Source organism: Aethina tumida, chromosome 3 (assembly GCF_024364675.1).
Source record: "Aethina tumida isolate Nest 87 chromosome 3, icAetTumi1.1, whole genome shotgun sequence".
Classification (NCBI taxonomy): Eukaryota; Metazoa; Arthropoda; class Insecta; order Coleoptera; family Nitidulidae; genus Aethina; species Aethina tumida.
In genome coordinates, this window is record NC_065437.1 from 17,345,923 (window position 1) to 17,372,252 (window position 26,330).

Consider the following 26,330-nt stretch of genomic DNA (forward strand, 5'->3'; position numbering starts at 1 on the left):
TGATAAGCGTATTTAAAAAGTGTTTTTGTAAAAAACAAAATAAAAAATATCACAATTTTATATGCATACTAGACTTTGATTCGGAAATCCTCTTATAGGAATTATATTGGAAATTGTGGTGCAGTAAATTTAATGCATATTTTAATTAATTGCGAATTAAAAATTAAACAGTTTATTTCAATTTTAAGCTGGCACTCATTTAAAATTAAAATGAACCTCCATATCCAGAGTGACTTTTGATTTTGTTCTATATGAATAGTCGATTTTAATTTAAATATTATAATAAATTTTTAGGACTATAAACATTCAAAATGTGTTTTTATCAGTAACATATTACTTAGGATAAATAGAAATTGCAGTAAATTTATTTAAAGTATAGTTTGTCAATAAAAAGAAGACACTCGAACCAATAACGTTAATGACGGCTTTATTCAATTCGGGTTCAGTTTGAGTGAGTACGCAGAAAACTTATATAAATCAAATTGCTGCGAGCACGCATTAGACCCTTCTCCGGTTCGGGCTCTTCCCGTTCTCTGCCTCTTTTAATTTGGACGTCGCCGGATCGACGTTTCCGCCAGAGAATGCCGGACTCAAATCGAATCCGGTTCGATCCTCAGGCTCATCCTGTTCGTCGGCCTCGTTAGACTGTAATCTTAACGTGTATAAGCTTTCCGCCCCGCTGCAGTCCACGTTGTACCACCAGTCGCACACAAGATGCTTCTGGTTGAAGATGCTGCCGATCGGACAGAGGAAGGAGATTTTCGAGTACTGCGTCTCGCACACGTGGAAGACCTGTAAAGGGATTATCAGCGGATAATCAACTATTAACTAAAAAAGTTCTTAATTAATGTAAATGCTTTAATGGTGGTAAATAATCATGGATATTTTTATTTTTCCCTAGTTTATGTTCTAGAGGTTTTAATTATTTATAATGTGTGCATTAAAATTGTTATCGTCTCTGAATTTTAATTAAACTATCAATTGTTATGATTTTAATCAACATCAACACGCTTTACGACGGGACTTTAAAACACGTATAATGCTCAACTTTATCTTTTAATTGGTATAATTTAAAATTAACCGACACTTATTAGACATAAAATTTTTTATTTTTTTACGAACTTACGACCATTTTTATTGAACATTATTAAATATCAGAGTTTTATTTTTATATTACTGAAAAATTCATACATAATGTTTACCCTAGGTAATATTAAATTTCCTTTATGCATCTTCGTTCTTTGAATCCTTTGAGAATTATCCAGCTGTGTGTGGATTAATTTAAAATAATAGTGCCAAGTGGAACATTATTTTTTCCACTCTAAAGCAACGAAACAAATTCCATAATCTTCAAAACCATTATAACCAACAAATGCCGAGAAAAATAATTGGACAGCTTATTTCTAAAGGTTGAGAACGTGGCAAAAAATACCTGACAACCGGTATCAATATCAGCATAGTAACGCCAATTAACTTTTCCCTGGCAGGAGAATGCAGTCCTGGGAATATCCCTGTAAGTTGGATAATCCAGATCGGGATCCCCCGGGAGTGTATCAACGTAGTGATTGGCAGCATTTTGGTTGTCAGTGGATGAAAAACCCCCGTCCTCCTGCCTCTCGTATTCGCCGCCTGAATCCTGTATCTGTGGAATCAAAAGTAATTTCAGTGATGAGGATATCACGAGAATATTCAGGAGAATGAAAACTACCGTCCATCAGGCAAAACCAGTTTTCGAAATTAGTTAATCGTTGCAACGGATAAACGTGGCAAATGTAGACATCAACTATCGTAATCTGCGCTCGCATTAATTTGACGCAATATTGCGAGTTTTCCGAAATACCACCGGCACGATCATAACTCATTGATTTTGATCGCGGTCTTTGCGTACAAACTTTTTAAAAACGTTTCCGTGCTGAAACTGAATTTTAAAATTCGCGAATATTTTATGACAACCATATCAATATCAGAGCTTTTGTGAAAGGTATATCGCTGATACGTGAAACTTCGTCATCACCCACACAATCATCAACTTGTTGATCTTTTTCCTTTACAACTCTGTGTTTCAATGCAATGAAATACAATGCATTATTGACGAGATCTTGATCGGACTTATTTATGGATAAAGATTTCCTGCCATTGCACAAAAAGAAACGATGTCACCTTAAATAAATCTTGGATTGACTGTTGTTATAATTTCAACACAGACCTTCATAATAAATAACATCTCAGACCTTCGATTCTAACCATCAATGTTGCTTAATTTATTGATGTTAAAACACACCTGTCATTTAACAGTAGTAAGATAAAACATCTATTAAAACGAATTTCAGTGAAATCAGTAAGTTGCATTAACTCCTTATCCACGCTAATTAAATTTAATCTACTCGTTAAATTTTCCAAAACAAATTTCATACAAGCAGTAATTGGGGTCCCCCAAGTTTCGTTAGGCATGATCCTCTATTGAAGAAGAAGGAAAATAATATTAATTGATTTCGTAAAAGGGAAACGTTCAAATTAATTGAAGTGTTTGCCGGATAAGTAAATTATTAAAATATAATTTCGTTAGAAGGCTTTAATTAATTTAGAAGAGGATGTTTTGGTAGAGAATCTGGAATGAATACTTCGTCGCCGATTTAAATATTAATTTGCGCCGCACGGAACGGCCCCGATATTAAATAATTTTAATAATCCCATTGTACTTCTGACGCTGCAATCCGGAATTAATTGGGAATCGAATTCCTGACACTCCCAATCTTTGGAATATTAGACGGCTTCTAAGTAAACAGGATATTGCATAGTTTGCATATTCACCGATTCCCCGGTTTACAACATTATCTTTATACACCTAGATAGTAATTTTCTACTTTGTGCATGAATTAGTAAAAGGAAATTGCTTGAATCAATATTTATCTTAAATTGCTGCATCCATCCATCCCTTAGATATTAATAGCACACTTACAACTAGAGTATCGCCATAACACAAACATAACGACATGACAAATATTGCACTAAACATTTTACCGAAATTCCGAGATTTTAATTGCGAATGCATCAATACTAGAGGCTGGCAAATACTGACTGAAATCTGAGATGTCCTTTTGCCGCATCTCGAATGCAGTCATAAAAATATTTTCGCAATAGATGCATCGTGTAAAGGAAAGCGGTGATGGTACGAAGGTTAAACGATACTGTGGTAATGAAGATGCGCCCAGTGAGTGTCTTATGAATATGCAATTACAGATGCATTCCGATTTATCATCTAACTTTCCCTCAAACATAAATGTTCCTGTTGTCTAGTCTTCAATTTGGTTCTCATGTATGACAATGTTATTGTTTTTCACTCCACGTGTGCCCATGCATTTTCGTTTTTAGCACCGACACTAGTAGCTGTTCCTGTGTAAACATGTGTGTTGCAATTTTTGCAAATCCCGTGTACACGCCATCCAAATCGGATTAATTGCTTATGGACAAACAAACCCGCGCTCAACCACTAATTAATAATTACCTGCGATTTCCTTTTGCAGACCGATGACACATGCATATTTGCATTGAAGGGGATTGATGAAATTTACGTTTGAAATATTAATGCCAATAAATCATATAAGCAATTAAACAGAGTTTAACCATGTTTGGAATGATACCAAAATGTGCACATCGAAAGAGATTTAGGTAATTGTTTGCGTTTGCTCTTGTAGTTTATTCTATATATGTTGTTTTACAAATAGTGGTTTAATGACTCACGAATTGACATTTGCGTGTATGTATCGTTTGTTTATTCGGAAAATAATACAGTCAGTAGTTGTTATTAAGATGTAAATGCCGGGTTATCAAGACCTTGGGTGTTAAATAACGGAATAAAAATAATTGGGAGATGTTAATTTTTAGCTCTGTATGGCATGTTTTAAATGAATTTAATACAGGAAAGTCCTTTTCAAACAACACAAAAGGTAGTAATTTGTTGAAAGTGTTAATTCAAACGCGAAAACACAAAATACAGAATGGGTTATGCCTTTACGCAAAAGTTAAAACGTCCAGAACATTGTTTAGTATATAAATTAGAAGGTTTGTAGTTTGCAAATTACTGAAGGTCTAAATGGTAAGAGCTTATTATTTGTGTATTAACATAATTCTGAAAGGATATTTGGTTTTACTACGATTTAATAGAAAATAATTAAATATACTAGATATTAATTATGTTATGTTTCTTCAACAGAAATATGGCAATTTTTATTTTTATTATCAATAAAAATTTATGATGTTCTTTAAGTTCTTTCGTTACAGATAATTCTCACTTTAGGTGTTGTAACATAACTGGCGGATTTATTTATTGGCACATACAATTATTAACCTTAATTTCAAGCTTTCCAAGTAACGTTTAGCAACCACAAAATCGTACTTTACGTAACAACAGCCATTTAATTAGAGAGTTCCTGTAACTGACAACAATGGTAGATTCATCTTAAAAACAAAGTGAAAGCAATCCATCTTCCACTTATTGATTTGGCATAGGTCTGAAACTTTTACATAATTACTAACGCACAACTCCCAGTGGAATCGTGGCACAGTAATCGATTGGCCTTAAGATGACCCCAAACGTAATCGCTCATCTAAATACAAATCCGCAAAGTTTATTCAGAAGATGCAACACAAAACGACTCGTGAATCCGTGATTACCGACGACTTATTCTCGTCCTATCTTCCTGCTTACAATAAATTTACTGCGGAATTTATGTTGCGATGGCGCAGACACGATAAATATCGCCGGGTAAAATAAATTCCTGGTGTTAATGGGAAAATTGGTGTGCGCTTTATGCAAAACAATTAGAATGAGAATTAGAGTGTACACAATCAATGTTGGCGATGCTTTTTGGACTACAAATAAAAATTGTTCAAGATTAAACACATAAATTAAACCAGATAATTTCGAATTAATAAATCACCAGTGAATTTTAAATTAAAAGTATAAAAGATCAACTTGTTTATAAGGATAATATTAAAGTTTTTTTATTATTTCCAGTTGAACTGTTCAAAACTGGCGTCCTATAAATGGTAAGTGAATCATTTTATTGACTTACAGGCTTGAAACTGATCCATAGGAGGCTTTAAAGCTCCTCAAATGCAATTAATCGAAATTCAACTCGCTAAAATATAAAATTGTGTATTTCCAACTAATCCGGCTTTAACTTTGTTATTAGATTTTCTTGAAGACATTGTGATCAAAGTAAAATGAAATTACGATCTCGTACCACTTTATGAGTTCTTACAGCACTCTTACAATTTAGATTGAGGATGCATTAAACTTAAAGTAATCCTAGAATGGTCAGTAAAGGATTTACAGGTGAATGTAAAATCAAAGGAGGTACATGATCGAATTTCGTGATATTTTTGTGACATTTAATTGAATGAAAGACTCTTCAAAGAAGTTATTAACTACTGTAGATGGAACAATAAAGTAGATGAATATTATAAAAAAACTAATTGGAATTGGAGTCACTTAAGTACTAAAAATATCAAATTATGTGTTATCATTTTATTCAACATTAACTTTTTATTAAATTTTCCCTAGATATTGTGATCAAAGAGAAATCACGACACACTTAATGAAATTATGGTCTTGTTCAACGTTACCGAGTCGCTCTAATGCAAAATAATTACAACGTCCCGGCCCAGTATTTTCTCTAAATTTACACACTTATAATTTTAAAACCAACTTGATATTTTAACGTCGTCCTCAGTACTGAAAAAACTAATTTTTTACAAAATTTATGGTTTCAAGTTACTTTTTAGTGCCTCTATTTTCACAATTTCCCTCATCCCGTTATTTCTTAAGACACGCACTCGGAATCTGAATAGTTGGGAGCCCGTAAGAGAAAGATTAGTCCCTTAAGAACTCCTCACGGAACGACGGCAGTAATTTACCAGTCACACTATGGGGCTTCAGACTGAAAATAAAAAAACCTTACAAAATAAATAGTGATGCGGAGAATGGCCATTTGTACTATACAATTACTGGACAGATAACCGAGTTTATATCTTTGAAAACCTCCATTCGAGTGTATTTTTGTTACCGAGTCGAATTGTATACGCGGTGCTTTTGTCGATTTTATGCCGGTCATAATCAAATTGGGAAGCTGCGTAGATCAAGACACAAAATGTGAATAAAATGGTGTTCTTTTTTGCGTTTGTTTTTGAGTTGTGGCAATTTGAAAATTAATTTACTTTTGTGAAAGCTACGGCATTGTTAAAAGGTAATAATTAATATGCATATTTCAACGTTACGTTTAAACCATTTGCATAAATACCACTCAAATTTGTTGTTCATTAAACGAATATTTTTAATATATTTAGTAATTAATTCCTTACTGTGAAGTTTCGTCGCATTGCTAATCAATTAATGGAGTTAATCTGAAAACAATTAGTAATTTAAACCACTGACAAACAACCAATATCAATTACATTATTTAGGGCTAATGAAATACTGCAGTTTTGGTCAAAATGAAGTTTGAATTTGTCCAGGTAGCATAATTTGAATTTATATGTCACGTACTTTGGTTATTGTATCAGAATGCGGTAAAGCTGTACATGATCCTAATAAATAACAGAACTATCAATGATTTAATTTGCTCGGATTGATGAAATATTTTCCTTTGGAAAAAAAAAATCTACTAAATTAAAATTGGAAGCTTTTTCTTGAAAAAAGGCCTCTAAATATAAAATAAATAAGTGGTTATTTAGAAGTTTTTAATATATATTAATCCTGTTCAATCGAAGGTTATTTGTGTGAAATCTATACATATTATTATTTTTCTGAATAATATTTTTAATTCTAGACCAATAGCATTGGTCTTAGATTTCAAATAATCAAATTCAAATTCATTTTACACATGGATAACTAAAAAAGTGTCTTGGTATACACATTAACAAAAATTCAACTCATATGGAGCCAAATTTTTTTAACATTATAAATGATAATAATTTTGTTATTTTAAATAGAATTACTATGACAGCCTAAAGCTAAAATAAATATTTACAGAGGAGTAAAAGATTTTTTAACCATTTCAAATGCTTATAACTTTCTTATTTCAAATGAAACACCATAATTTTCACTCACTTCACAGTCGACTCATAATTGCATTTTCTATTGAGATGTTGCAGCATGTCCTACATTTAAAATAAATATTTATCATTTATTATCCAGTATTTCTCTTTATAACAATTTAATTTAGCAATTTTTAATCCAAGCATAAATAAATTGGTATTATTAGATTCACCGAAAAGTCCTCTTTCCGAAAAGTGCATGTCAAAAAAAAATAGCCTTGAAAATGTGATTTTGAAAAGTTACATTATTCGGATCTGCCAAACTAATCTAATTAAAGCTTTGCGATTATAATTTTCTAATATCACCAGACGTCTTTAGATTAGTTTGCGTCTGATCACGGTCACCTAGATGCAATATTCCCTCTAAAAAATTTGAAAAAGAAACCATTTCCGGGAAACCGGAAGTGACCGAAAAGTGAAAAATATGCGAAATTTTTTCCATAATTTTGTAACAATTTAGTAAATATTCTTTTTAGCTATACGGTATCTTAGAATATGTTAAAAGACAATAAAAATAAATTTCTTAGTTAATTGAATAGTGTATTTTATGGTGTTTCTATTGTAAATAAGAAAGTTATTGTCATCTGAGATGGGAAAGTAATAAAAGGAAATGCCAAACCTATTTAATATTTTGGAGTACTATTAATAGCTCCTCTTTTGTTAATGTGTATACCAAGGAATTTTTCAACATTATAATTGTCGGTAATACTGGCAGACATTTAGATAATCATTCCAAGTGTGAATGGAATCATTAAAGACAATATTTATAGTATATTTAACAACGAATACAAGCAATTTGAGCATTGAAGAAAGTAAAAAACATAATTAGCCTTAATTAAGTGTAAAGTAGAGGAGCATAGGTGTCCAGTAAATTTCACATGCACGATATTAACGTGTCGCGGTAACCATATACTTCAATGAAAACGAAAGTACATTATTAAATTACGTACATAACCGTATTAGTGTTAATTTGAGGTCTAAAATAACTACGGCAGGCACTCTGATATAATCTAATGCTGTTTGTAATGGTGAATATATGATGATAATGTATGATGCTTACTAAAATGAAATTACTCCCATTAATATCAGAAATTTACGTGATGTGGCACTATTAGACAGACACAAAACCGGCATAATTTGTTCCATCCAGTCGGTGGTGGATTTTATTGGGATTTGTTGTCGAATTCGGATTAATTCAATTTTGAGAACCGATGTTGAAAATTTTGGCATTTTACCTCTATTTAAACAACTGCGAAAAATTAAAAACGAATTATTTATCGTCATGGTTTCGAATTTTATTGTTTTCTGACACAATTTTGATATGGGTTTTGGGGCTAATGGAAAAATTGGTAGTTGAAAAATTGTGTTTTTATTTAATTTAAACAATATTTCATATCCGAATTTAAATAAAACCGGTATAGAATTACTCGATTATTTAATACATCGGTGATACGACATATAAATTTAATAACAAACACGAACGTTCATAGGTTAATTATTTTATTTTTGTTATTTATTTAGTTATAATGATTGTTTCTTTTATTATAATCAATGAAATTGCGAATTATTTATAATTTTGTTTGATTTACGTAAATTTAAATTAAATCGTTTGTTCATAATTAAGAGTGATATTGGCAAGTTTATTAATTTTGCGGGACAAACATTTAAATTGAATAATAAATAAAACCAACGGCAAATTTAAATTTTTATTTACAAGCTAATAAATAATTGCACTCTTCACTCAAACACACATACACACAGTCTCTTAACTAATTCAAATGTTTATCTCCTCCTGGACGTAAGTCTTTTGATGATGTTGTAAATCTCTTGTCTCGGAATCTTTTCGGCTTCTCTGTTGTGTACGGGAAACTCCTTGTCGCCAAACCAAGATTCCTTAGCCAAGCCGGCGGCAATCGTTGGGTTCTTGTAGAAGGGGTTCAACAATTCTGGCGGCAGTTGCGATTCGGCGATTGCGTTTTCAACGACGGCCGGATGGGCTAAACTGTGATCCGGCTGGTTGGCCGGGATGATTCCGGGGACCGGGAGCGAGTGGTAGTTTTGCGGCACTAGGAACTGAGGCGAAGAGATCAAGTTGTATTGGGAGGTGATCAATCCTGCTTTGCTGACTGCGGCCAACAACGCTACCGTTGCCAATGCCAAGTAGGACCTCATTGTTTATCAGCTGCAAAATAAAATGTTATTTTATAAATTTTGGGTTGTCTGAAAAAGTGGAAGTATTCGAGGCTCGTACGACTGTAAAACTGAATTTTGCTCATGCCTAAATGATAAAATGAATCGTTCAGGAGTTTCGTTTATGCAAGGTTTTTTAACATTAGGGTCGTGAATGACATCAAATTTAAAAATATTGCGGTGTGTCAGTTCAAGAATTAACGTTTACATTGTTTTGTCACTGACAAAAACACACCGAATGTGAAATATTTAATTAAATTTGAACGCTGCTAACGAACATTCCACGTTCTTCATTTAATTGCATGGAATTATAATAATTTTATAAATGTTGTCCGTGAGTACAATTTTACTGACCATAACTAATTAAAATTATCTCTGAAACGTTACAAAATTAGATAATAGTGTTGCCACTAAAGATCAGTAAACAAGGATTATCTCAGTTACCTAGTTATTCATGGACAATGGTCGTTCGCGAAATTAAAATCGTACAGAACACGAGCGACCGGTAGCGATCAATTTGCCGGTTCACCTTGTTCTTTCAGTTCAAGCAAGGCCAAATACCTCCGAGATACAATCTCACAATCGCCAGTTCCTGGTCAAAATATGTAGCAGGTATTGATATTAACCTTTCCTAAGGTCGATTTTTGCCCACGAATTTCTTCTGTGTTTTTCATAACGGATTTTAAACGGGGGAGTTTTTTTGACGTGCGCCTGACGCCGACAATTCTCCAAACAAGCAACACACCCAACGATTACTTAATATGTTAGGTAAATATTATTTCATTACCGATATCGGTGTTGTTTCAAAAATTCAAGCTTTTGCTACTACAGTGTGTATTAAATTTAATAAATTAAACTTTTATGATTTGACAATAAATAAACTAATAAATAAATAAATTATTATATTAGTTATCGTAAAATTTAATAAGTTACCTGTTTACACCCTCTATATTAATTATCTCGAAGTTTACCAGTAATTTCATTACATCTTACGAAGATAATTTAAAAAAAGTGTCTTTAGTAAGCTTTTATGGTTTGTCTATAAATAAATAAATTATTATACATTTTCAAAATCTGACAAATATTAATATTAATTATCGTAATATTTAATAAATTATCTGTTACACCCTTTATTGTCAATAATTAAATTATTATTATACTTTTACGAAATCTGACAAATATTAATTATCCTAAATATTTTTTTTTTGAAAATTCATACTCATAATAAACAAAAACAACTACGCCTTTAAAAGTTTATTAGGAAAATGAGAGTTGGTCTTAAAGTATTTTCTATCAAGTTGAGTGTCAATGAATATATTGAATTCAAAGATGAAAAAGTTAAAAAGGAGAAAAAATATATGTTTAATATCGTTTGCAACTAATTGTATGATAATAAGAATAACAGTGAAATTAACTGCAGTTAACAATGCATAAGTCGACCTTGTTCAGTCTTACCCACGTTGAATGCCGAACGATTACAACATTACAATGTGTTTTATCCGGCCATTTACATATAGTAACTTACACCGCCCAAATATCAATAGCAAAACCCAAACAGCGATCGATAGAAGAACAATAAAAGACCATGGAATGTGTTTTTATCTTCGCATCCACTTCACCATTTCACATTTCCGTTTTTCACGTCCGTGCATTAGTTTACGGAACATTGTTAAATGGTTCGAAAAACTTACGATATTGTTACACTATTACTTAGCTAAACTCAATGGACATTTTCAATTTACGATTATTTCTATTTCCATTCTATTATTCCAGCAGCGTAACGCTATTCACAATAGAGCCGGCAATAATCAATTCGGAGCAGGAAAAGTGCTACTGGAAAGTTCACGCTTTAGTAATTAATTCATTATTTGTATAAATGTCATACGAACTCATAAAATTTAAATATCTACAATATTTATACGTTTTATTGTTAATTTTAGCTCATACTGCTAATATTACGGATGCACAAAAGTTATAAATATGATAATGGCTTTAGATATATAATTTTATTATCCCGTATGCACCCTATCGATTAACTTTGTAATTGATTTGACGCCACTTTGAATTTTAACGGACTTTTATGAATAATTTATTCTGAAATTTAATTATACGTTGCCATCGTTTTAAAAATAATTATATTCCTTTAATTATAATTAGAAATTTCACAATAACTTACGTAACAGTACTTGGGCGTATTTAAAAACCAATCATTACGGAAATAAAAGTTGGAAGAAAGCGATATCGCAGTTTAAACGTGCAGGTAAAAGTGAATTAATGAAGAGACCGCCAGTCTTTTTAATGATGAGATTCTGAATGCCGTGAATGTAAATAACTGTGAATCGCGTATAAATTAATGACATAACATCTGTTTTATTGCAATAATAGACATGGTTAAGAATTACAATGTAATGGAATTTAATTAAAGCGATAAAATTACTACATCTTTTTACGTTCAACAATTTTCTGTAACTAATATAAGAATTATTAAAATTTATATAAAAATTAAGTAATCATAAACAATTACATTTTACTGCAAAGTTAAAACTAAATTACTTACACTAATCCAAACATTAAAAAGTTAAAACTGCTTTAAAAATTTCATTAAATTATACTAAATTCTCCATTTCGTCATTTTATAATTATAACTAACTGCACTAAGAAACATATATATTTATTGTCGGGACTTTAATAAGTTGTTGGGTAATTGGTGCGTTTTCTTAATACAAGATGATATTATATTTAATGTGTTCTGAACTTAGTTCTTAGACAACTTTACTTTTGACATCCCTTTGATAAAATGATATCTTAAAAATTAAATTAAACAAATTCTATTTAAATAAATTTAAAGGCTTTAATTTATTACCACATTTAAATTTATTAAATATAAACAAATATATAAATTAAATTGAATTAAATAGGATGATAGTGGATTTAAATTATTGATTCTATTATAAATAATATTAATTTAAATGTCCAGTCATTGCAAAATAATGTAAATGTATGATAAGATTTTATATTGAAATAATTCTTTATTATGTAAAAAATTCTTCAATTTTTAATGTCAGTTTCACATTATTAAATTAATTTAAAATATTTGGATTTTAATTTGATTATTGTATATTTATAGAACAAAATTAAATGTAATAAAAGTAGTACATATAAATTGTCAGTGTAAAATTGAAATATATAAATTATATGCCATTTATTTCCTGAATCATCACTCTTCATGCACCACTTTCCAGTACATAAAATATAGATCAATATGTTTCGTTCATGAATTTTTGCGTGTTAAAGTTCGCCCGCACTTTGTACAACGACCACCAAAACAAACGATTTTATTATACTCAATAAATATAAAGTTGAACCCGGTGAATGTAACAAGGGTAGAAACTTTAAACCAGTCTTTTATGAACTTGCTCTACGAAAAAGTTAACAAAGACGTTTTGAAAAAGTTGAAAAACAAATTAATTTCTCTACAACGTTACCGAATAGATACGAAATGAACCGTTGAAGTTTATCGATGGATGTATCGGAACACATTCACAACACCCGTCACATTTTCCGGCTTTACGCGCACACCATTGAACTTACGTTTTCGAAACGTCGTGGGTTCGTTGCACAAGCGGAGCACTGCGGTCGCCGTGAGACTTATTCGGGCTGCGGGGCCGCCGAGCCGTTTTATACGAGGGGTTCCTTCTGGTGCGGATGGTGTACACGCACGGAGCCTTGTTCTGTTGGAGAGGGCGCGAATCGGCCTTGCCTTGGTAGATCAAGTGAGTCAAGGGCGAGCTGCACCATGAACCAAACTTCTGTATTACAGTGGATAAGGAGTCTATTTTTAACGTTTCCGCAATAAAAAAATATTTGTATTGGTGAAATTGTAACAATGTTCAATTAATTAATTAATTATTCTGTATTTAAAATTTTTGGTTGATTAAAAATAACAATACAATACGATACAGACTTATTTAAGTATATGAATGAGGGACACAAAGAAAGAGCCCATCAAACATTTAATAAGAGATAATGGAAATGGATTATCTTCATTCTCCCTAATAACACAACGTACGGGAATAAAAGGGACACAAATCACACCAAGGCACATATGCCACACAGAATGTTTTACTTTGTGTTAAAAAAATACACAGACAAAATTGTTAATTATTTGTTTATGTAGAAAAGTTATGTTATAAAGTTAAATTAAAAATTAAATTAAATGTTTAAAACATTTTTGAATATTTATTAAATGTTTTATTAAAATTCTATTCTTTTTAATTTTTGATTATTGATTTGCGTAATTATATTACTCTACTTATTTTTTTACGTGTTGTTAAATAATAATAATAAAGTTTGACACTTGTCAATTTAAGTATTTAAATTCACAAAAGAAAAATATAACAATAATATATAATAATATAATATAATATAATAATAGTATATAATAGTTTTAAATATTAATTAATATGGTCTTTTTCATTTAAACTATACATATACCAAATATATATATATATATATATATATATATATATATATATAATGTTTCCATATGAACATTACCAATTTAAGCATTTAAATTCACAAAAAATATGATTTTTTTAAAATATCTTCTGTTAATAATTTTGTAAATATTTGTAGGTAATTAATCAAAAGTGTATTTTATTAGTAATTAAATTATACACATATTTTACATATTTAGTTTTAACAATATTAATCAATATAAGTAAATTTATTGAAATTGCGGAATTATTTCTTTTTTATATAAATTTTGAATTTTTAATATTAATCAAATTAAAAAAAATTATTTACAAAAACTTAAATTCATTATCTTATACACATATAAAAATTCTGTCTAAATTTACAAAAGAAAAATATAATTTTAAAAAATTTTGAAATGTCTTTACTAACAAAATAATTCTGTAGATGGTGGTAATAAATAAACAATATACTTGTGTTATAACATATTTCAATATTTTTAACTATTTCATTAAAATACAGATTGGTTTGATTTTTCCAACTTAAAAGTCATCTTAAACAAAAATTTAAATCCATAAACAAATATACAATAATATTATATATTTTTCAGTTTTTTTTTAATCTATAGTTATCTAAACATCTTATGTTGTATAAATCTTTCTGTTACTTTAATGTATTATATATACCAATAATTAAAAAAAATTAAATAAATACTATGCAGCATTTAAATTCACAAAAAATATGATTTTTTTGAAATATCTTCTGTTAATAATTTTGTAAATAATTGTAGGTAATTAATCAAAAGTGTATTTTATTAGTAATTAAATTATACATATATTTTACATATTTAGTTTTAACAATATTAATCAATATAAGTAAATTTATTGAAATTGCGGAATTATTTCTTTTTTTATATAAATTTTGAATTTTTAATATTAATCAAAATAAAAAAAAATATTTACAAAAACTTAAATTCATTATCTTATACACATACAACAAAAAGAGTGAAATGAAAATTTTTTATACAAAAATTCTGTCTAAATTTACAAAAGAAAAATATAATTTTAAAAAATTTTGAAATGTCTTTACTAACAAAATAATTCTGTAGATGGTGGTAATAAATAAACAATATACTTGTGTTATAACATATTTCAATATTTTTAACTATTTCATTAAAATACAGATTGGTTTGATTTTTCCAACTTAAAAGTCATCTTAAACAAAAATTCAAATCCATAAACAAATATACGATAATATTATATATTTTTCAGTTTTTTTTTTTAATCTATAGTTAGCCAAACATCTTATGTTGTATAAATCTTTCTGTTACTTTAATGTATATACCAATAATTAAAAAAAATTAAATAAATACTGTGATTGAAACAACTGTGCGCACATATAAAATTCAGTGACTTCTGCCGGGTATTCCACACAGTCGCGCCGCCCTTCACCGATAATTTTTCCTTCCTTCATTCATCTCGATAACAGGAACGAGGATAATGTGAATTTTTTGTTTGCCTATCCGCTCGATTCGCAATGTATGATCGACATATTCTTATTTAGGTCGGATGCAACGTGACAACGTCCCGCGGGACCGGACCAGCGATTGTCTGCACTGAGTCAGCGATTTGAATCGTTCGGTCCGTGCATTGAAAATGTGGCTTTAAAGGCATTACAACAAGCTGTCTATTTTATATTGTGGCACAATGTTGCGCACAATGAGAAACTTATTCGTTATGATTGCACAAATTGGTTTTTAACGTCGGATTTTGAAATTTTCGGTGATCAAAGTTGAAGTACGGCGATGTTTTTGTTGGAAACGTACCGAATTATCTTTAGTTGAGAAACGGTTAATTGTAAGAAAGTACATTAATTGCGAATTACAGTCTAGAATTTAATTAAACTAAATGCCAGACTACGTTTCATATTTGCTTGTTTTAAGCTTCCCTTAGAGCGTTAAAAGCGCATATAAATGGAACTCGTAACATCAACATGCAAGTGATGTGAGGCAAGTTTTATAGGATAATTTATGTTAACATTCGTGAGAGATATTTTCTCCTGTCAGTGACATATTACTGTTAAGTACATTATGTTAATGCGTGTATATTTAACTGTCAAAATTAAAAAAATCAGTTAAATAATTGTTTTTTAAATATGAACCAAGCTAAGGCATATTTATATACAGTAGATTAAAACAAGAAAATTCTTATTAACAAATCACTATTCATGCATAAACTGCACATGTGTAACAGCGGACTGGATTTGCAAAATTTCTATGTATTCCCCCTATTTACAGTAAATTACTAAGAGCCTTATGTTGCTTAATGGCCTGAAACACACACGTAAAATATTTTAATCGAGTTTTATAAATATTAGTGAAACAGTTTAACAGTTGTTTTATCCAATTTTCAACATGCATGTTTTTATGCTGACTCTTTGTTTGCAAGTAAAACTTTTTATTATTTCACGTACAATACCTACTAATATATTAATATACTGATTCTATGTAATATTTACGAATAATAATAATTTGCATTATATTAAACGATTTATAATAGATTTTTTCTTTAAAAAATATTTTTTAATATGAAATATATTAAACAAAAATTTATAAAACTATGAAAGTCGTGACAAAAATTGTTTGTATCTACAAAGAACCACCTACAAAATTAACACGTTGGTCTATTTATAGTTTGCATATAAACGACTGAAAGGAGTGCATAAATATGGCCATAAAATAAAGAGAGCATGACCGTTGCAAAACGGCTGTTACTTAATGACACGTCGAATTATTTAAATAATGTCAGGAATTTCAATAAACATGTAGCTTAAGAATAAGCAAACATTTTACAATTATATGTAAATAACGTTCGTACATCGTAGAAAGTAACTTGATATGTGATGTCAATACCAACTTCAACAACATTGTGTAAATAATGTCTAACAAGTTTAATTCGTTTAAAAACTTTTTGTTGGTAATATAAACAAATGTTTGTGGGAAGAAACTAACACAAACCGGAGTGATTTATTGAGTTTCCGTCAATCATTTATGCGAACAAAGGTGCCACATAAAACAATATATTGACTAATCAAAATGTAACAATTGAAGGTGTTAGTTCGATAAAATCGATCTCAATTTGAATTCAAATCAAATCTAAATTAGGCCATAGAATCGAAAGCAAGGTGCATGCAGTTTTAAGAAGAAACGTGTTAAGTTTTATTAATTTGTTTATGTGGGTTTGAGGTCGACCAATGTTCGAAAATAATCTGACCATTGTTTAATCACGCCAAATAATTATATAAATTAAATTTAATTGGTCGGGCGTGGTTTTCGCGACCAAAAATCTAGATCGCCCGTAAATTTAATTTAAATAAAACTAGTCGTGAAAAAGTCGATGAAATTTCCATTTCGATATAACGAATTACATTAACTGACATTATTTTAAAATGCATTGGCGGCGTCTGTCTCTCAAGTTCGTCCCGGCAAAAAGAAAAACTGCCTATTGAGCAAAACCTGGTTTTGCTATTTGACGGCGGACTTTTAAATCGAGACGGAATATTTACGCAATCTACGTCTGCAGAACGTAAAATCATATTTCCCTGCACTTTTCTTACTTTATACGTTCAAAGTAAACTTTCGATTCTGACAAGTTTCAGATGTGTTGGTTCACAACAAATTTGAACTGTCTGAGGGCAAATATCGAATTTCCACGCGTGTATCTTCCGCTTTTGCCGAATAACATGTTTAACGGGAAATGTTTTACGATATTACTGGAAGTGCAAGTGAACCTCGTCTCAAAATATTGCGTTATTCAACATTGTTTGTTACGGTGGTTTTGTTTTTGGGAGTATTCGAGAAAGTCTTCCTTAATAACAAGGATTATTTAAATCGAGAAATCACCACCGATGAAGATATGTGTTTATGTAATGACGACAGGTGTTAATGTTTTGATCTCAATGTTGCATAAATTTATTTATCTTCATTCCTTCCTTATATGACGAAACAGAAACCGTCAACCTTCTGGTTCGATCTAATTCTATGTCAAGGTTGTAGTGGTCAAACATTTTTGTCTTCTAATGTCAATACTTGAAAAGTAAAAGTTGATGTGATATATTTTTCATTGGAAGTTTTTCATTAGGCATGGACAATAACTAGAATGCAAATTTGAGTCATTATCGACTTGATCCGGGTTAGAGGCAAGGCCAATAACCTTATTATGGCAAATTGTGTTTATTATAAGATTAATTGTATCACAAAATCAAGTTTATGTTGAACTGGTTTGGTTTTTGTCGTAGCAAACAAACGTTTTCGTTTTAGTACATGCTTGGTATTCCACCAGTACTTCTGAATTTTCGTTTCGTCCCCCAGTAACGGTAAAAACATCCATGTTAAAGCAATAAAAGTCACTCAATTAACATTGCGACTTCATAATGTCCTAACGACTTCTTGCAAACATAAAAGGGCTTCCTGGGTATCTTGATTGAAGAGTAAATTTGAAATATCCCGTGGGTAAATTTATAATTCTGTCCTTGAATTCCCTTTAAAGTTGTTTTCCACTGGAACTAATAATTGCACTTAATCCTAACAGGCCTGATATTTCATTCTTAAGTGTTCGGGTTGGTAAAAAGGCATTCGAAAAGTGCTGCCTAGAGACTTGTTTAAAAAGGTCTTAAAACTTCGCCATTGTTTTGCGATAGAACGGAAAAATCAGTTTTGAATTTAATTTCCATTCTCCTCCGAACACTAATCCTTTCATTTAAATTTAAATATCGTTTAATGCGAAATTGGACGTGAACAGCTTAAAATTAATGCCTCTTTAAAATATTACATTTTTACTTTACTTAAAGATATTCAAACCTTTTTTATACCAGTCGAAAAGTCTATTTTATATTCAAATTTATTATACTGTAGGATATGTTATAAATTATGCACCAACATGATTTCACTACAATTTATTGTTCAAATAAATTAGTTTGGTTTTAAATTGAGCCGGATATTAAATTGTATGCCTTTAAATGTTCATCCAATCTACCTGTAATTCATGGATGGGCTAATTTTATAAATTAAATACATATGTTAATTAATATTATTATATTATTGTAAAATTATTAACTTGTCAAGCACGTAAATATATTAATTATGGATATTATATGTAAAATACTGCAGCACACTAGGATATTTAAAAATATGACAAAAAAGTTAAAAGCCCCAATTAAAATTTTATTATTGATAGCCCTTTACGATTAAATTGGTAATAAAAAATGTACATGAATATTTCCGTAATTGAACGGATAAAAATGTACATAAATTCGAAAAAATGAACACGCTCATCTTGCCATACGAATTATTAGCCCTCATAAACCTCTGCACTTGATATTCAAAGGAATTCTTAAGAACTTCTGAAATATTTAAGTAACTTCGCAAGAGGTAATTTCTAAATACATTGAGAATGGGAAACTTCCAAACAAGTTATCGAGCACTGTTTTCCAAAGCCCCAAAGGAAACACACTGAAAGTTGTATACCCGAAAATCTCCATAGTAAACTTGATAATAGAATTCAAAATCGAATATTATAATGAAGGTTATGTTTTCGGAGAGCGCATACAAAAAGATTGATTTCGAACAAACATTGCAACAACTACTGATTTATTCAAACGTTCCATTCACTTCGAAATAGATTTCGGATATACGAAACTGAAATGATGCTGTATTAAACCTGAAACAATTAGTAATAAATATAATTTAATATCAGTTATGGAATCCAATAACTTCAAAACAAATGATTTCAATAAACTTCCATTAAATATAATTAATTCGAGTTGTGCACATAACGTTACTAAATATTGCAATGAAATTGATTAAGTTGTCCACGTTTGATGCACATATGGAGTGGAAACTGGAACTTTGAATTTTATTACGAATTGCGCTCGTATGTTACATATGATAGAAAGTTAAGGTTCCGAAATCGTAAAATTTTGTTGGCAATGACTTGCTTGCGTTTGTTTGTCTCTCTTTGCTGAACAGTCGATTTTATCACGTTGTTGGATGTTTAAAGAAGGTATTTCGTGCTTTAATAAAACAATTCAATTAAGGCGAAAGCACAAAGTATAAAGGAATCATTCCAAATTTGTCTAAGAAACACTCCAAATTTGCACTTCAATCAAAAAAGCCACGCAAGAAGTCGGTCCTGAGAGGGAGCGTATAACTTCTAGGAAAGAAATACAGAATATTAAATTTAAATAAAGGACGTTTTATTTTAGACATTGGATGTAATTAAATTTTAAAGTATACTGTACTGTTTTAAAGCAACTTTTTCGAACAATACTAATTGGAGTAGAGTATAGCGGACTAATTGACATTGTAATACATCAATATCATGCTTTGTTAATATGCAGAAGCTGTGCTTTTTTAATTAACACTCATCAACACTATTGATTAATTTAACAAAGAACTGTTCGAACCTTTAAAATAATGATCAATCAAGAGAGAATATTGTCAAACTGGTCTCTTTTTTAATGTAAACAACGATCGCGTTGGATGGATAAATATTCATTTTAAATTAAAATTTACAATTAGCCTAGATGTTTGTCTTTTGTAAAACAAATTTGTAATTTGTGTGTAAAGCTAAATGGTCGAAAGGCATCATCACGTACATTAGTTAAATAATTTTAACACCAATGGTATGATTCAGTAACCTTTACTTAGGATTACTTAGTTAGAAATTTAAAAACAATATTCGATAATTTCGAATAGTTGTGATAACAAGAATATTGTAATTAACTCAATATTTACCAACATAAACAATGGTGAATAATGGTTTATTTATGATATTAGGGAACAGACACTTTACTTATGGGAAGGATTATACAAATACTTGAATTACTAGAAGATGCTAGAATAAACTAATATCGGCAACCAGACCAAAGATTAGAAATCCAGGAACAAAGAAATTTGAATATCTGAATTCCGATTTAGTTGTAAGAGAAAATACCAAATTGCTAAACCGATTGTGGCAACATATTTGAGTTACTCGCATTCGCGTAAAAGCTGAAACAAATTGGGAAAGAAACAAATACAGAGCCTCATATATATCAAGGCAAATAAAAGTGCGCAAATGTGGGCTATATGAAAATGTAATAATCCCGCGTTATGACGCGATAAATCACCCTCATGGGCGAGTGTTCGCCTAACAAATTTGCATGTCAGTGGTAAGGGACAAAGTTTTCATGGCGCACAAGAGAAAATCTTTCGGTATTATGCCCGAAAACCGGGGGCACAAAACGCTCCAAGTCGCAGCTTTGTTTATTGAGTCAGGTGGAGCCGTTACCGAGTTTGTTTAAAGATTTTCGCCGAGTAGGCCGGTGAAGGCGTTCTTAAGATGTGGGGAACTCGAATTCACACTCGCCATTCTGAACGCTCGTAAATTTCCATCCTATGGCAAATAAGTGAGGTTTTGCTCGGATATAATATCACTTGTTGAACACCTTATAATGGGGATTAAGGTTGGCATTACTGCAATGGGCTCGTTTGTTTTCTTTTAATTGCACAACGATGTGCCCACGTATTTCACAAAACAAAGGGTTGAGTGGCGTTTACGTTGGATGTCAGAACAATGTGATTGTTAATGGTGAATGATGGCTGAAGATTATGACTGGCACTTACTTTGTATTATATTCATTACAGGAGATTTATGTTTAAGTACATTCATTTATAGCACTTTCAACAATTATTCATAAAATATTTTCAATTCATTCAGGTTATCACAGAAAATTTAATAATTACACCATTTATCATGATAAGAAAAGTTCGACAGTTAATTCTTTAAGTTGAAGCCCCGCTTTTTAATGAAGGCCCTACAGTTTTTTTGCTCCGCAATTTTTTCCAACTCAATGTTATTAAAGAAATATCAATCAATACGAGATTTATTTGATTCATTCCAAAGTTGAAGCGTCATTAGTTAATCTAACAGTGCGTAAGATAAATTTACCAAAACTTAATATTAATTCTCTTTTAAGTTTAAGATTATTAATTTCACTATGTTCAGTCTCAAAAAAGCAAAAATCTTGACTTTTAAAATTAAACTTTCAACAAGAAATAATATAAAAATAATTCCCAAATGAGTGTAATTCATGATGCATTTTAAAAATATACATTGTAGTTTTGTCATGCCTTTATGAAAACAGAGTTCGATAATTAGTATGTAAAATATTCCGTTTAACTGATTAATTATTCCTCGTAAAACATTGTTGTGAATGGCAATAGCTTGATTGATGATCTAAATGGGATTACGATAATAATTATAACACGTTTGTATATTACCTATTATGCATTGATGAAATATTTGTTGGAGTTCACTTTGTTACTACAAAGCATTTGGGAATTTACATTAAAATACCTTCAAATGATAACAGGAAGTTTTGTTAAATATTATTGTTAAAATTCTCGTTGCTTTCGATAGCAGAAACGACTCGGACTGATACACGTCCAGCATAATTTGGATCGAAGGAATTCGAAACATTCTATAATAACATTATGGTAGTCCTGGAGTGATTAATTGTTTGAAAACTGAAGAACCAAGGGCTAGGACTAGATTAAACCGCAAGGGTGCTCCTCTCCCTAATATAAACTAACAAGAAGTTTCAAGTTTCAACTAATTAGTTAAAAATTGTTGCGCAATGTGACCGATGGTCGATAGTTAAAGACTCAATTGAATTATAAACGGAGTGTTTGATCTGTACTTCAGTCAAGTTCCGGCAAACTATTTAATCTAGTGCCAGCAAATACTTCAAGCCCAGTTGCAGAAATTAATATCAAATGATACAGGGAAGCGAGTGCTTCAACAGTCATTGTTTGAAGTGTTTATTGAAACTTGAATTGTAGCTTCCAGCTACTTGGCAATTGTTTTTCGCTCCTGAGAGTTTATATTGTTTAAGCGATTATTTTTATTTCTCTAGTAATCCTCTGTTACATTGTTGTCAACTAGTAAATTAAGTTCTGAACTGACTTGACTTGACACTTGTTTCAGCAACAGCATTTTCGAACAAAGTTAATTGGAGTTTAGGTTGGCAGACTAATTGACACTGTAATACATCACACTAACTTTTGTCAATATGCTAAAGCTGTGCTTTTTTAATTAACTCTTCAGTTGTTCATTCTGTTAATTGGCACAACTGCTACAGTTCTCAGACAATATACATTGTGAATATTTTAACAATTAGTTTATTTTAGTTTCTCACAATAAAATGGCAATTATCAAAACAATTTCTAAGAGTGATTACAAAACATTTTACAAGGATAAATAAATCAGGTGTTAAATTCAATATTTGCAACACTCAATGTAACAATGGAATAATAGAGGTGTATTTGTTGTATTACTGAACTATTCATTTAGTTTGCGAAAACGTTACTTAAGGAAGGGTTGAACAAATACGTGAAATTATGGGAATATAGTTGAACAAACTAATATCTGCCACGAGTCTAAACGTTATAAATTCTCAGGAACAAAAACAACCTCCCAAGAAACTTAAATGACTGAGTTCTAAGTTTCAAACTAAAGGGTATATAATTGTTAAAGTTTTATTGAAAATGTTCCGGTCTAGTATCGATAATTAAATAACTCACTTCTGTACTTCACCTAGCAATTGATTTCAGCTTACAATTTACGTAAACTTCTGTAAAATAATTACACCTTTGAGTTTAAATATAATTATTATGTATGTGTGGGTGGCTTCAAACAACAAAATTAAATTGCATATTACTAAAGTTCAACTGTTTAAACGAATCCCCCAGGAAATATATTTTTTAAAATTAGCTACATAGTTCATCTCATAAGAATAACTTGGACTATTAACTTTTATAAAAAAGGGACACCGTCGTAATTCCTATTGAGATGCAAATTTGCCATTAATTTAGTTTTTAAAATTCCCCAAGTTAATCGTCGCCACTAAGAACGAACAGTAAACGTAACAGAATACCTTGTCGCGACCTGTACGTGCTCTGTTATTATGCAAATTCTCGTAATGTGCTTCCTGTACGCGGTTTCCGGGGAAACTCATCCTCTTACTGCCTCCATTTACTGTCGGATATCCCTTAGGTGGTCCTCGTAAATCCCTTAGTTGTGTGCACACGTTTAGTGTTCGCATTATCTTACGCAATGCCGTTTACCGGATTATATGCGGCTAATTAAATGAAACAGATTTGGTCGCGATTATCTTTCTCCAATTATTACCAATATAAGTTTCTTTACGTATTTATGGTTATTAAAACACTAAATCTTTACCTCTAATGTGAATTATATTGATGTTATTTACATCGCTGCTAAATCCAAAACTATCTCCATGGGATAAATTATGTAAAACATATCATAATCTGTTTAATTAATGGTCCAATAAACGTAATAAATTTATTTTGTATATTATATGTTTGCGATACGCTGTATCGATTTGAACAAAAAATTTTTAAATTTACAATGTGATGGTGGAAATTTAAACAATATTATAATTAGTCTCCGATGATTTACTATACAATTAAATTACTATTTTGTTTTGTAGTGGAATTGCTAATAATTAATAATGATCAATGGCAAATAATGCGCCTCTTTCCACCAATAATGAATGATAATTATCAGGTGTAATTGTAATAATGAATCCATTTCACTGTTTACAAATGTGTATTGAATGAACCGGTTCAAATTTCAGTTTAGGTATTCAAGAAAATACATAATTTTTCATTTGCATATTGCACCATAAAACAAATGTGTCGCAGAATATTAGTTTGACAAACAACTGACAAATGTTTTCTAGATGAACCGGGTTGAATAAATAAATCATTTCTAATGACACGTTTACAAATCCACAAACACCGAAATGATCCCCAGCTACAACGAGGGAATGCCGTCCTTGTTTTCGTTTGTCTTGTAAAGTGCGGAAACAACACACATTTGCCAATAAACGGGCGATAACTGAGATAAATAGGTGGTTATAATGAAGTTTGAAAACCGCTCGATTACGTTTTAATTAAGACCGCAGTGATTAATGCGCCGCGAGCCAAAAATACCACCTATAAAGGGGCTTACACCTTTCCGCAGAATTTATTGCTTGCATCCACTCCCTTCTTCTTCGATAAAAATGATTGAAACACTCATTTTTACTTGTTACTCGTGTCTGAAATAAAAAAAAGTGGTCAAAATTAGGTAATTACAAATAATAGAAACTTGTACAAACATTAATTAATCAGATCATGCTAAATGGCAATGTTATTTGACATTAAACAATTAATAATATGTGCTAATTACTTCACTTAATATTGAAATCGGTAAAACCGGAATTGAGTATAATTTGCACATTTCGTCGGGATTTAATAAAACAATCTCGGGAACTATCAGAGCATAAAAGCGGGTTAATTTAAAAATTTCGTGCCCAAGTTAAATTAAGGTCAGGCCAATTAAGGAGTGAGGCTTCCATTCAATTTTTTTACTGCACCTGCTTAATAGTTTCTCATTAACCGAGAATGTCGTGTTTTTGTTTCAGGTTTAACAATGTCTCGTCGTTTCGTCGTTGCATCATGACCGACCGTCACCCAAATAATGATGCAAAATAATGCGAAGAGATAATGTAATGGAGGTAAGGAAATTTCTTTTTACCCACAGCTTTTCTATCTTCTCCAGACATTTTTTGAAACAAAACACCGTAATTCACCGACTAAACAGTTTGAAGCAATTATTAAACGAGCATTGAGGGAACTTTTTGTGCAGAAATATGATTTTCCACAACGGCATTTATCCGAAAGTTCGTATTTTGTCCCGAGACGAGTTAGCAAGAAAATTTGTTTACATGTATTTAACGCGATACCAGTTAACTCAATTTAACTTTGTTTAACAATTCTCTTTTAACCGGCGTCGCATTTCGTTGGTCATTGTTCGTTTGCGCTCTAACCGAGACTCACCAACAGTAAATCCATTTTAATACGGGATGCAGGAACTAATGAAATATGAATTGCCGCGATAAAATGTCAGATAATTAACGAAGACAAAACAATAATGTTGTTTCGGAAGCGTTTTACGTCGAGTAAACACTCGCCAGTTTTCACCAAGATTGATATGCGACGTACAATATTAGTTTTTTTTTTATTTGAATTACAACGAGTTTTAATTAGAAACTTTAACTTGATATGCTTAATTACATAGGATTTAATGTAACATAAACTTTACAAAAGCCAAGTTGCATTACTACTTTCAGCAAAATATAAAGTTATATTAAATTTTTAATTGAGTAAACACTAGGTCTGCCTACGGAAATTAAATATTTTAATTCAAACTTGAAATAAAACAAGTAACAAGATAAAAACGTTGAGCTTTCGCTGCTAGTAGAATTGTTGGGTGCGGTACGTTCGAAGAACTTTAGACTTTAAGTGCTAAAAAGAAAATGTGAACTAAGGTCATGTTAAAACACTGCATTTTTGTATTCCACAGACTATAACTTTAAAAGAGGATAGTTAGTTAATGGTCATTATTATAGCAACTTTTGAAAATGCTAAATACACACAATCAAACATATATAGAATTACCCAG

At 30.7% G+C, this 26,330-nt stretch overlaps 3 protein-coding genes across 4 annotated transcripts in view; 1 reads left to right on the top strand and 2 right to left on the bottom strand.

Annotated features, from left to right (window-relative positions):
• Positions 1–26,330, top strand: part of LOC109598630 (suppressor of lurcher protein 1) — a 154,662-nt gene that overhangs the window by 16,260 nt on the left and 112,072 nt on the right. Inside the window, exons 2-3 of the mRNA XM_049964787.1 lie at positions 5,018–5,049; positions 25,291–25,383. Coding sequence (XP_049820744.1) covers positions 25,360–25,383 — 24 coding nt within the window. The 5' untranslated portion in view covers positions 5,018–5,049; positions 25,291–25,359. The remainder of the gene's footprint in view (positions 1–5,017; positions 5,050–25,290; positions 25,384–26,330) is intronic.
• On the bottom strand, positions 432–3,089 carry LOC126264953 (uncharacterized). Its single transcript, XM_049964792.1, has 3 exons — positions 2,960–3,089; positions 1,433–1,642; positions 432–792 (listed from the first exon to the last, which is right to left on the bottom strand). The coding sequence occupies exons 1-3, from the start codon at positions 3,050–3,052 to the stop codon at positions 499–501; spliced, it is 597 nt and encodes a 198-aa protein (XP_049820749.1). The 5' UTR covers positions 3,053–3,089; the 3' UTR covers positions 432–498.
• Positions 8,791–12,950, bottom strand: LOC109598632 (uncharacterized). Of its 2 annotated transcripts, none has more exons than XM_020014534.2 (2): positions 12,880–12,950; positions 8,791–9,280 (listed from the first exon to the last, which is right to left on the bottom strand). In XM_020014534.2, exon 2 carries the CDS (start codon positions 9,268–9,270, stop codon positions 8,881–8,883), a length of 390 nt encoding a protein of 129 aa, XP_019870093.1. In that variant the 5' UTR covers positions 9,271–9,280; positions 12,880–12,950; the 3' UTR covers positions 8,791–8,880. The 2 variants fall into 2 exon arrangements, with proteins under 2 accessions (XP_019870093.1, XP_019870095.1); XM_020014536.2 differs by having other exon boundaries at positions 12,774–12,913.

Excerpts from the sequence above, each read along its gene's own strand:
- LOC109598632 (XM_020014534.2), bottom strand. The coding sequence starts at position 9,270 with ATGAGGTCCTACTTGGCATTGGCAACGGTAGCGTTGTTGGCCGCAGTC.
- LOC126264953 (XM_049964792.1), bottom strand. The coding sequence starts at position 3,052 with ATGCATTCGCAATTAAAATCTCGGAATTTCGGTAAAATGTTTAGTGCA. Across the intron at positions 1,643-2,959 it reads GTTATGGCGATACTCTAGTT|ATACAGGATTCAGGCGGCGA; the intron begins GTAAGTGTGCTA and ends TTGATTCCACAG. Across the intron at positions 793-1,432 it reads ATATTGATACCGGTTGTCAG|GTCTTCCACGTGTGCGAGAC; the intron begins GTATTTTTTGCC and ends ATCCCTTTACAG.